The sequence below is a fragment of the Aspergillus homomorphus genome (assembly GCF_003184865.1).
Source record: "Aspergillus homomorphus CBS 101889 unplaced genomic scaffold BO97scaffold_20, whole genome shotgun sequence".
In the NCBI taxonomy this organism is placed as follows: domain Eukaryota; kingdom Fungi; phylum Ascomycota; class Eurotiomycetes; order Eurotiales; family Aspergillaceae; genus Aspergillus; species Aspergillus homomorphus.
Window position 1 is genome coordinate 1 of NW_020291906.1, and position 11,984 is coordinate 11,984.

The following is an 11,984-nucleotide window of genomic DNA, read 5'->3' on the forward strand; positions in this document are numbered from 1 at the left end:
ACCTTTCTGACAGGCTATCTTCAAGTAGTATAGCTGATATGATAGAAGTTCAGGCTTCCCTCGCGGGCAATCTGCGGCAAGGCCACACGACCCAAGAGTCGCGGCTACAGGAAGATATGCATGACTTCTGGCTGCAAATGCTTTAATATATCTTTCGGCCCGATATATGTTTAACTTATAAAAAATTAAGCACATACGACCACAGGGTGTGGAAAACAGGGCTTCCCGTCCGCTCAGCCGTACTTAAGCCACACGCCGGGAGGTTAGTAGTTGGGTGGGTGACCACCAGCGAATCCCTTCTGTTGTATGTATGTTTTTTTTTTACCAGAAAACATGACCCCCTGGAGCGGAAAAAATTGAATATCCATCAATCTGCCGAGATCGTCGCCCAATTCATCAAACGTCATTCCATCGCAGGAAGTCGACGGGAATTAGGGATTGACCCCGAAGCACTTTATGGTCTGGGCGATCGAGATCGCCGACGGAATGCCTCATGCAGAAACATGAGATTGACTCGGTTAAGCCCATGACCCCATGGCGCTCTTCACGCGTGTGCTCGGATGGTCGGAGAATGATTGTCGGCCGTTGATTGCGGACGTGCAGGAGGAGTCCACATTCGAGAGCAGCTGTTTGTATACATGCATGTCATTCATGGTCGCAGGCCTCAAAGACATTCCCGTGGGGGGTATGGTTGTATAGACGAATTGTCTGAACTGGAATGTGCACAAGCAATGCATAGATGAAGATACCACCCTCAACTTGTGCCGCGAATCCTAGACTTCATCAATGCTTCTGAACCCGCACTTAAAATGTGCTGGTCAGCCCTGTGGTACCGGCTCGCGGTAGACATGGTCCGGCTGAGCATCCTTTACGACCAGGGCAGAGAAGTTATCGACTTTCGTCGAGCCAAAGACGCAGACAGCTTGCGTGATCAAATGCGACAAAACCGGTCATCGGTAATAGGGCTCATTTCGATCTTGGAGTTCAGCTACGGGCGTGATCTGGCGGTCCAGAGGAGGCGTGGTCGCTATGCTGAAAATTCTCATGGAAAAGCCATTTATCCTTCGCAAGCCCCTGTAACGTGCCTCGTGATTCACGATGGTCCAGTACGCCAGATGAATACTATCACGTTCACACTGCTGTATGTTTTTGCCCCTGATCCTCCCGCCTTTAGCCGTAGGAATAGATTGGGGAGGATGCTAGGACATATAAACCTCATTCATCCTCCTCGTGGTCCTCGAAAGGAAAATAACGGTGCAAAGCCAATCTTTCCGTCTCTGTGTTGCATTCTTCCATCAATCCTGCTTTGATTGCATTGAGGACCTCCAGCGACCTCTCGGACTGCTCATGAGGTATGCATCCAAGCGAGTCTGTTCCTATCAAGTCCCTCATCTCACGAAGCTCCTGAATCTTTCCCTCCTCTTTGCCGTGATCATATTCACACCTCTGAATTTCGTCTTCCGTGAATCCAATTGGGCAACCCCTCGGTGTGACAGATGATGTAGCATCCTCATCAACCAAAGACATAGGCCAATGCTTATATACCTTGTGGATGACATACTCTAGCGACAGGGGGTCCCCTTCCCACGGTGCGCCGGCACGATTGAAAACTTTAGCTCGGAGCATTGCATTTCCCTCCTCAAACTGTTAGAATGATCCGGCATTTGTCTCAAAGTCAGTGCAGCATAGTAGAAATGGACGATACGTGTTCGCCTTGTCTCGCGAATCGATTCTTGCTCACTCTGATTGAGCTGGTCGAAATTGTCTGGCAATTCAACGTCAGCTTGGCCAAGGTCTCTGACACTGGGCCCCCCCCCCAATTCTGAAATCAGAGAGATATACCGGCACATAAGCAAAGTGGCAAGACTGCAGCGTGCTGCCAATCGATATTGCCAATAATATTGTTCGAAGAATCCAGGAGAATATTGTTTAATGTGAGATCAGGGTGGCGCAGAACAGGCCGAGACAAGCGATGACTGGACGGTAATACCAAGTAGGGCGCAAGCTTTAGGTATTGCGCTAGGAGGCGGATGTGGTTTTCCGGTTTTGGTAGTTGAAAATTATGCAATTCTCGTAAATAACGCTCAACGTGAAGGCGGGGTTTGCCAGATTGCCTGCAAAACTTTGCTTCATGTTGTGCAGGTACTTCAAAACACGCTGAAAAGCTATCCCCTAAATATCTGTGTTAGTACCGCTTCCATAAATGACAGATAGATATAGCAGGTAACAGCAAACAGAACCGTACATGGACCTCGATCGATGTCTAATAATGCCCTCTCCTTGTACCACCACTGATGCTGTGCAGTGGGGTCAATGACAATTTGATCTGATGAAGGCACGACTGGTTGTCCAGAGATTGGGATAGCATGTTGCGATAAGTCTAGGTCCTTGCGATAATAAAAACTCCCACTTGCTGGAAGGGCTATTGTCATATATTGTTTCTCAATGTCCACGATCTACTTCATGATTTTGACCCGGTTTTTGTTGTCCATACCGAACCATTGGTCACTCAGAGGAATTCCTTCAAGCTTTTCTAGTAGCAAGTATGCTGTTCCCACAGCATTCTTGTGATCCTGTGAATAACCCAGCACTCTTGGGACCGGGATGTGACAGGGCCGCAGAAGGCCGAGAGTTGCAGCCTCGATGGGGACCGCGACGCCTTCTGGAACCGTGCTATTGTAAGGTATCCTGGCGAGAATAGTGTACCCATCGGCGAAAGTAGCCTGGAGGACGCGATTGAAGCCCCCTTCGGCGAACTTTGTGATTGAAGGAAGATCGGACACGGTTCGTCTAGCGGGATGGCATACAGCTTGTGCGAGGGCTTCAACCTTGATCTAGACTCGACGCTCGGCTTGTCGGATGTTTTCATTGAACCTAGAAAATGGAGCGAGTCAGCAGCGGACTCTACGAAGGGGATGTAAGCGCAGGGCACACAAGAACCGCCCAGAGGTGTACTCAACCAAGTGGTTGTCACAGCTTCTTGAACCCATTTTTCTCGTACTTAATCGACATCCCAGGAAAGGTAATTCTGCTGCAGACAGCATGGCAAGAGGAGAAGGCAATCCGGGGGATGACACACAGAGATTCAGGTGTGAAGCCCAGACATGTGCTGAACTGGATGGATGGTTTCGTTGCTGACGCGCGCCTAAGGTGAATTGAGTCATTGTGCCAAGCAGTTGCTGGGGACGTTTGAAGATGTGGCTGGATTCTCTCCTTCAGGAGGCTCGAGTAGAAAAGTGACTTGCCTGCCGTTGGAGTCGGCAACCAGGCAGGCATTAAACACCATGTCAGCAAGTAATTTGGCAGCCACCAATTCCATCATAGATGTTTCTACTTAAGGTGGATCGGTTATACCCACACCTGCTCACTCAATCTCCACTTGGCCTCCCTTAGCCCCTCTATCGATAGAACCTTGGCTATGCTGATAAAGCAAGCCCCAGATTCGTCCCCTGCTTTGACAGCAGCAAGGAAATCCATGGGAAACACGTATACCGCACCTCAGATCTGAAATCAGAATCTAAAAAGCAGCCCGGATTGTGAGATCACCCCAATTCCCCAACCACTGGACAGTGACCAGCAAGCAACTGGACTGCCTCCAGTTCTACATGATCCATGCTCGCATACTCACCCCACGCCAGCACTTCTGAATACCCTTGCCACAGAGTACATCATCAACATCTAGAAATGAAACAGGCCAACAAAGATCCGCACTCTCCGCATCAAAGAAATAGTACTTGTGAACCTGCCAGGGACCCAGCCAAGGTGTATTATTTCAATCTTAACATTCAAGTCATTCGTATTTGCTGAAGCCATGTCACTATCGAGTGGTAAGATGACAGACTGGCCAAAATCTGCTACCTTGGGCGGATCCGGGCTATTCGTGATTAAGATATTTCGCAGAGCGATATCGTCCACGAATACCTTGCGCTAGTGAATATGCGTAAAACTCTTAATCAGGCTTAACATCCGCTCGGTCTTTACAGTATTGTCACGTTCTGGATAATTTGCAATATAGAATTCAAGGTCTTCATTGTGCACGTGCTAATTCAATCACATACTGCGATGTCCGATAGCAAGTGATAATCCCTTTACAGTCTCTCAGGCGTTTCAAGACTTCGGTCTCATTCTGTAGACTCGTTTGATTGATCTCGTTCGTGTATTCCGCAGCTTCAGCATTTCGAAAGCCGAGATTGCTTGGCTTTCTTGACCACATGATCACTCCCCAACTCATAAACATCCCCAGTCATGCCAGTCGCAATCAAGGGGAGATCGATATAGGGATCGTGAGGGTAAGGAGTGCTGAGTATCATCAGACTGGCTGACAGGACCTCCAGGCTCATTGCTTGAGGTTGAGTGGCTGGATAGAATGGAGCGACGTGGCGTTTCTTTTCGGTTCAATGAGACTTAGTATAGACGGACAAGTCCCTTCAGCCACATTTCATGACTAAGTATGAACCATAGATGTACATATATATAAGGATATTCCTGGGACGACTTTCCAGCCACGGGCTTGGCTTGGAAGCGAACTCGGGAAACCGGTGCGCCATACATCTATCTTACAGAGCTAGATAGCAGTCTGTGTTAGGGAGAAAGCTAGCGAGCGTCGTAGGGATAGGGCTCAAGTTGAAAGATCGGGGAGGGGAAGTAGACCAACTCCAGAGAGCCCGATTATGTGTCTGTTTGAACTGGCCAGTTATGGTTTCCAACTGTCAAGTGCGACTCGGGAAGTTTAGCATCTTTACTGATCGCTCTTGCCTGCCTCACGTAAACCAGTCAAATAATGTCATCCGAGGATTTGAAATCTACACGAATGACGGACAGGAGAGCCAACAATTCCGAACATTATTCTCCAAGGTATAGTCACATTGCCTTTTGCCCTTTAGCCGACATGCCGCAGGAAACGTGCCTTGTGTGGTATGTTTAATGGTGGACCAAGCAAAACAGAGGTGATTAGAATGAGGTCTAGATCAACACAACGTGCATCACTTCTGCTCAAATCTTAGTTGAATGAAAGAAACCCCCTACAGGGCGATACGTTGTCTAACATATAATGAGCGCCTGGCGCTACTGTCTCATTCGCATGTCTAAATCTCCGGGCACACACAAGCCTCGCAGTTTCGGTTAATTCGGTGCGGCAGGAGTTAGGGCGGAATGCTGGCCAACGCACTCGAAAGCGAGCCAGTCGCCCCACCGTCAGCACTAACAGTCAACGCCATGCCTGCAATGCATACGCGAAGCTTGACGTTGGGCCGATGTAACGCTCCACGCATTTTAGTGTGGATTATTTCATCTCGTAGCCGTGTCATTAATCTAAAGATTCATTATCCTTGCCGCTTTGTCGGTGCGGCTAACCGAGCTGGTATCGACCCTAATCTAGCGCCCACACCAAGTCAACCCAAAGCCCGAATCCACATTTCTTGGGATTGTAAGGCAGACAATCATAAGGAGAATAGACCCTTGCAAAGTCCTACCTATTTCTAACCGATCGTGGAGTCAGTAATCTCCGGGGGAAGAGGATCCCAGATCCCGCCTGCCAATGATATAATTCCCGCAGGTAACAGGACAGGCCCAACGCCTGGCGCCTTTTCTAGAATATGCGCGGCCCAGTTTCTAATTAATGGAGTAAGATAAGAACAAAGAAAAGAAGACACAAAGAAAGTAACTTGTCAGAAAAGACTCGCAGCCATCCAACCTTTATGCCATATCTCGCCGATCGAAGCGCCTCGTCTCAGCTGTCGGCGGCGGTCGGCTCCGATCCTGCCCTAACACTGCCTGTCCCGGCTTAGGGAGGTGTGAAACCGTTACTTCGGTGGTCATCATAATAGTGTCGGTGTTATACGGCGAGAGAATGTACTCCTCGCTTGAGTTGTCGCTGCTGTCGTGGCCGGGATACGAAGTGGCCGTGGCGGTAGTGGTGGTGGGCAGCTTGCTGGGAAAGGGCTCGGGCTCGACGTGGCTGGGCTGGGTTTGAGACTGACCGTGCTGTTGTGAGCGCGACATGGAGCGTAACCGGTAGGCCTTGCTCCCTCCGTAGGTGTTCTGGTTGTAGTTGTAGGGATGCGACTTGTAGCGGGAGCCGTAGCTGCCCAAGACTTGCTTGAAGAGCGGTTTGAGAGTGGGGAGGCTGCCGGCGACGATGCCCATGTTTGATTCGACGCTGTATAGCAAGGATGTAGGTGGTTAGTTCCAATGCGGAGTGTGTGGAGAAGAGAAAGGGAGAGAGAGAAGCTTACACAACCCAGATAGTGAGGGTGGAGTAATCCCAAAGGAAGTCGCCTGTGCGGCCATAGTTGCCCAGCACTGTCAGTTTAACGATCGCGGCGGCGCAGGCACTGTGCATTAGTTTAGTTCGGTTTCGGTGGTTTTTTTTCTTTTCTGTGCCTGGCAGGAAGGGCCTGAATCTTACAAAATGCCTAGTCCCAGGATGCAAATCAAGGAGGCTTTGGTCCGTTTGTTGACTTGGAGATGTCTGGTGATAGAGTTAGGACCTCTTTTTTTCCTTCCTGCAGACAAGCAATCCGGGGCATACCTGAGCATGAAGATAGGGAGGATGGCGAAAATCAAGTCCGTCAAGATATTCAGAGCTGCAACTAAATCAGAGGAGACACAGAGACGAGACACAACCCCCAAAGAAGAAGGGCTGAATACCGGTATTGGTATAACTTAGTTTCAACAACTGGATCGGCGCAAAGCATTTTGACTTGACGGAAAAGTCCCAGATACTTCGCATGTCTTCACATTGAAAGATGAGCGTCTAGCACTAGTTAGTAACCTCTTTCCTATCTGCCAGACTGCCCAAATCAACGTACAAAGAAACAAATTGTTGTATAAATGAGCATCAGAACTTTTGAAGGCGTCAGATAAACAGACAATCATACTCCGACTGAACAGCTTCATACCAATCACCACCCAAATGAAGATGCGGTAGCCTTTGCGTGGCGCGAATCGCAGCAGGAACAATCCGATGGATATCTTGACGAGGCCGATGGCCCACATGTAGATCCCCTGAGTCGCAAAGTTCAAATGCATGGCCTTGGTTGCTGTATGTTCCACGTAGACAGTATGTCGCCCCGCGCCGTAGATGACTTCGGGGATGATAATTCCCCATCCGCTGAGAGACTAATTGTTGCAACGTCAGTATCGATAGCTGAGGCTCAAAGCAAATGGGGTCGTTTTACCAGCGCCATCGTCAACAGCATGGTGTAATCCTACGCCCTGGTCAGCGCGATTGAAGAGTTTTCACAGCAGTTAGCGAGGGGTCATGACTTCTCACATCAAAGCCAACATTGCGAATCATAAAGATCCGAACGTACATGCGGGCGAGCACGGTAATTGCAGCGCCCACCGTGACAATTGTCGTCGCAGCCAGGATACGCGGCCCTTGATTGTCATCCGCAAGGCCAGCGCCGCCCGGATGCGCGATGGTCGACATGGTAGCAGCAGGTGAACGCAGAACTGTGCTGCTTGCTAGGTGATGATCGCGAAGGTTAAGAACGATGGACGCAAGAGCGTTGGTCTGATCGTGACGCCAAGAATGGCTGCATGAACCATGGATGCGCCATTCGATCGGGGGAGAGTTCAGGAACAAAACATTCAAAGATAGAGCAGCACCACTAGCCCATGTAGCTTGACTAAAAAATTCGCCATCCTTCGGCTCAGCTACACAAAAATGGGCGACCGGTCGGCACCGGAAATGCAGATTTAAGTTCAGATCTCGGACGGACGATCCGATAGGGAAGCAGACCCTGGCTTGGTGGCTACGATGCTGGTGTGTGCCTGTGTGCATGTCTCTGCTTTTACTGTTCCTATCCTAGTCCAATTGCACATAGTTCAAGCCACAAGGATAGACCAAAAACCTGACCAATGGACCCTGAGTCAACAAAACTCCCACGGGCCAACTCCGGAACTCGCAGGCCGCGGGTGTTGTGAATCTCCCTTGCTGGTGCCACTTAAGCTGCCAAGCCGCAGGAGCCTCGGCTTCGATCGAGTTGTGTCTAGGTGATGTTATTGGACTCTTTAAAATTGGCGCAGGCTCGCATAGACTTTTCCGCCATAGTGGGGAGAGGGGACAAGTGGAGCAGATTGTATCTGACTGGAGGGAGAGAGCATTGATCATGTCTGTCAACCTGGCTCATTATTGCTGGTCCCGCCCTAACCCTATCCGAGGTAAAATTCATCTATCATCCCTGGTTCAACGCAAATCGTCCTCTCAATTATCAGAGTTTCCAGATTAAACCCCCACGGAACCGTCGCTGGCCTCGCTCTGGCCAAGCCCGCCCGTTGCTGTTCAATTAACTTCCATTGCCGTGTTTTCCAAACTGGGTAGTTTTTCCCTCGTGTTGTCTCAACCCATCGACCCCGGCCATTCTGTCCGCATTGCACCAAGTTGATTGCTACCATGCAGCTAGTTGGGTGGGCCGATGGACGGACAGGAGACGCAGATGTTGGATGTGACAGTTAAATTGGCAATCATTCCCCCTTTGAACCTACTCCCCCGCCCATTACTTCCCTACACCTCATCCTTCCCTCTTCCCCTCTTCTTTATCCAGGCGTGTCATTCATCTGCCGCCATGGTTGCCCTTCAGACTCTCACTCTGGGCCTGATGGCTTTGCAGGCCTGGGCGCTGCCCGCAGCTGAGACTGCGACGGCCACGCTGCCCACGAGCGCCTCCAGCTCCACGGAGGTCGCCTCGTCCCAGCTGGACCAGCTGGCGTCCTTTGCCTACAACCTCACTACCGACACGCTGACCACCAACGCGGACAGCAGCAAGCGTAGTGAGGGCCACTGTACGTTGGACAAGCTGCGCGTGCGTCGCGAGTGGCGGACCTTCTCCTCCTCGCAGAAGAAGGCGTACATCAACTCAGTGCTCTGCCTGCAGAAGCTGCCGTCGCGCACACCGGCCGACTTGGCCCCGGGAGCGCGGACCCGTTACGATGACTTCGTGGCGACGCACATCAACCAGACGCTGCAGATCCACTACACGGGCACCTTCCTGGCGTGGCACCGCTATTTCATCTTCGAGTTCGAGTCCGCCCTGCGCGACGAGTGCGGGTACAACGGGGACTACCCCTACTGGGACTGGGGTGCCGACGCCCACGATATGGAGAGCTCGCCGGTCTTCGATGGCAGCGAGACTTCGATGTCGGGTAACGGCGCGGCGGTCGGCGCGCAAGAGGACATCCAGCTCAACTTGGGTGATTACCCGGCCATCGACCTGCCTCCCGGCACCGGCGGTGGCTGCGTAACCAGCGGACCGTTCAAGGACTATAAGGTCAACCTGGGGCCGGCTGCGCTGTCACTGCCTGGTGGAAACATGTCTATCTCTGCCAACCCGATGGCGTACAACCCGCGCTGCCTGAAGCGGTCGCTCACCACCGAGATCCTGAGCCGCTACAACACCTACCCGCAGATCGTGTCTCTGATTCTGGACAACCACGACGTCTGGGACTTCGAAATGACCATGCAGGGCGTGCCCGGCAGCGGTTCCATTGGCGTACACGGTGGTGGCCACTACTCCATGGGCGGCGACCCCGGCCGCGACGTCTACGTGAGCCCCGGCGAGGTTGCCTTCTGGCACCACCACGGCATGATCGACCGGGTCTGGTGGATCTGGCAGAATCTCGACCGCAAGCGCCGTCAGAACGCCATCTCTGGAACCGGCACCTTCCTGAACAACCCCCCTTCCGCCAACACCACCTTGGACACCGTCATTGATATCGGCTACGCCAATGGCGAGCCCATCGCCATGCGGGATCTGATGAGCACCACTGCCGGACCTTTCTGTTACGTGTATATCTAGGCGGTTGTCAAGTGCCATGAATCGTGATTGGGGTCGAGTGCTCTTGAGCCATCGCGGGGTAGATTCCAACCTTGTTTCATTCACGCGACATGTACATATGTAGCATAGACATAGTCCGAAGATTAACCAGTTCAGAAGATTCTGGAATATACTTTGTCTGGAGCTTAATTTCGAGTAATACAATCTTATTATCAAATACTTTGTGCATGCATCAGGACGACGGCTATCGCGACTCTCTTTAACTTCCCCCTTTGCCTAACCCCGGTCATCTTCTCATATGACCTAAAGCCTAGCCAGCAGCAACCATGATCGGAGGATAAATTGGGTGGCCCCCACTGCAGTACAACCCAAGATGTGCATAGTGGAATTCACACGGGAATATTCGAGCGCGTGCAAAACTCAATTATACACATATTTGTCTGCTCGGAAATCCCGGATAGCGATGAAGGTGGAACGGCGTAAGTGACCGTTTGGGTCTAGATTAGGCTTCCTGGACCCTCATGGCCAGGGCCAAGGCCAGGCATTCGGACTATCGCTTTCAATTTCGGCCTTCAAACTCTGGACTCTACCCTAGGTCCAGGGTCCTTATCTGGATGTCTCACCCGCCAATCGGCAAGTATTACCGTGTTTATTGTTATTGTGTTGCCTCAATTATTGGCTATGCATCGGTGCTGCTCGATTGCTGTAGCTTCCATGTCCTCTTCCCCTTCGACTTGAGTCATATAATCGTCCGGGTCTTTCAGTGTGCTTCTAATCTTGGTCCGGTGGGTCATTGCCACATAGAAGGGAAGAGTTTGGGCCATCCACATGACAAAGTTTGGGCGGTTTGAGTATATTCTGCTAATGGCATCGGGGATTGTCCCTTCTCGAAAAACTTTCGAGCGGCGATGTTCACTGGTGTGGTCTTTCATGTCTAGGAAATGACCCAAATTAGTAAGTGAATTGTTCTTGTTCTAGCCAGCACGCCTTAGCACATGAGTACTTCGATTGCAGACTGTATATTGTAGAAAGCAGACTTCATCACTGTTTTGCCCAGCCTTGGCCTCTGCTCTAGTCCAAACCATAGCCAAATCCTTTCAGTATTCTACCACGCTCGATTATGGAATCCGGCAGACCCAGCAAAAAGCACTTAATACAGAATGAATTCATAGATACAGCCCTCATATTGAGGAAAAGTCCAACATGGCGCATGGGGCAAATGGTCTGATCGTTGCTGCTGTTTTGAAGAAGTCGCATAGGTCATGTCGCACAGGGTCAAATCGTGAATCGGTTAATGTCGCATTAGCAAGTCAATAGTAGACGAGAGGCTCAGCTCGAGAATCCTCCCTCTGCACCCTCCCGGTGAAAATAACACTGGCGCATGAAGTTCAAGCGGCCCCCGTCTTCTCCAAGATAACCAAGCGCGCCTTATCCCAACCCCGCCGGTAATCTGTAAGCTCGATCCCGACTACCCTCACCAGCCCCTCAGCAACCAGCCTCTCAATCTCCGTATCAAACCCCATAGACACCCAAACAGCATCCAAAATCGTCGCAATCACCAGTCCTCCCATTTGGACAATCCGCACGAACTCCCGCAGAGCCGGATCCGGCCCGACATGGCCATGAGTGAAAGTGCCGCTGCAAGTCACGATGTCATACGCGTTGTCGGGTCTATCGATTGGCTGCGTCAGGTCAGCCTCAGTGAGGCTGCGATACACGCCTGTCTTAGCGGCGACGCGCAGCATGTTGGGCGACAGATCCAAGCCGTCGATAGCCGTAAGCCCTCCGCGCGCGAGTGTTTCCCCGACGAGCCCGGTTCCACAGCCGGCGTCGAGGATCGTGGCGTCCGGGTTGGTGTTCATGCGCAGCACCGTCTCCGCCACGGTAAACGGTGCGACGTAGTTCTGGGAAGCGTCGGTCAGGTCCTGGTTGTACGACGTTGCCCACGAATCGTAGAGGGCCTTGCAGTCTTCCTTGCTGTTGCTGGCGCGTGCCTTGTTGAGGTGGACGTTGTCGACCTGGAGTTGGGTTGTCATCCTGAAGCTGGTGGTGTAGAGTGTACGGCTCTAATGACTAGAATGGTAGGAATGATGTTATAAAAAGCGCCCCTCGGGGCTCTGGACACTTATATATTTTTCCCCACATGTTGGACACTGACATTATGTTGCTAAGCCGCGACATATGAGGGGAAGTGAGGGGTAAAAT

At 51.4% G+C, this 11,984-nt stretch overlaps 5 protein-coding genes across 5 annotated transcripts; 1 reads left to right on the forward strand and 4 right to left on the reverse strand.

Moving 5' to 3' along the window:
* Window positions 1-1,215: 1,215 nt before the first annotated feature.
* On the reverse strand, window positions 1,216-2,990 carry BO97DRAFT_434847 (phosphotransferase enzyme family protein; the record flags this gene model as incomplete). The annotated part of the gene is made up of 6 exons (XM_025697697.1): window positions 1,216-1,610; window positions 1,646-1,751; window positions 1,868-2,172; window positions 2,246-2,409; window positions 2,461-2,834; window positions 2,904-2,990. The coding sequence occupies 6 exons, from the start codon at window positions 2,988-2,990 to the stop codon at window positions 1,216-1,218; spliced, it is 1,431 nt and encodes a 476-aa protein (XP_025550909.1).
* A 588-nt stretch (window positions 2,991-3,578) lies between these two features.
* Window positions 3,579-4,387, reverse strand: BO97DRAFT_453235 (uncharacterized protein). Its single transcript, XM_025699061.1, has one exon. The coding sequence runs from the start codon at window positions 4,235-4,237 to the stop codon at window positions 4,028-4,030; it is 210 nt and encodes a 69-aa protein (XP_025550910.1). The 5' UTR covers window positions 4,238-4,387; the 3' UTR covers window positions 3,579-4,027.
* Window positions 4,388-5,694: 1,307 nt separating this feature from the next.
* On the reverse strand, window positions 5,695-7,432 carry BO97DRAFT_425056 (integral membrane family protein; the record flags this gene model as incomplete). Its single annotated transcript, XM_025697026.1, has 9 exons — window positions 5,695-6,157; window positions 6,234-6,332; window positions 6,407-6,469; window positions 6,530-6,584; window positions 6,649-6,754; window positions 6,810-6,844; window positions 6,900-7,119; window positions 7,179-7,208; window positions 7,274-7,432. 9 exons carry the CDS (start codon window positions 7,430-7,432, stop codon window positions 5,695-5,697), a joined length of 1,230 nt encoding a protein of 409 aa, XP_025550911.1.
* Window positions 7,433-8,489: 1,057 nt separating this feature from the next.
* Window positions 8,490-9,928, forward strand: BO97DRAFT_453242 (tyrosinase family protein). The gene has a single exon (XM_025699062.1). The coding sequence runs from the start codon at window positions 8,571-8,573 to the stop codon at window positions 9,798-9,800; it is 1,230 nt and encodes a 409-aa protein (XP_025550912.1). The 5' UTR covers window positions 8,490-8,570; the 3' UTR covers window positions 9,801-9,928.
* A 909-nt stretch (window positions 9,929-10,837) lies between these two features.
* Window positions 10,838-11,856, reverse strand: BO97DRAFT_84564 (class I SAM-dependent DNA methyltransferase). The gene has a single exon (XM_025701102.1). The coding sequence runs from the start codon at window positions 11,813-11,815 to the stop codon at window positions 11,168-11,170; it is 648 nt and encodes a 215-aa protein (XP_025550913.1). The 5' UTR covers window positions 11,816-11,856; the 3' UTR covers window positions 10,838-11,167.
* Window positions 11,857-11,984: the final 128 nt, after the last annotated feature.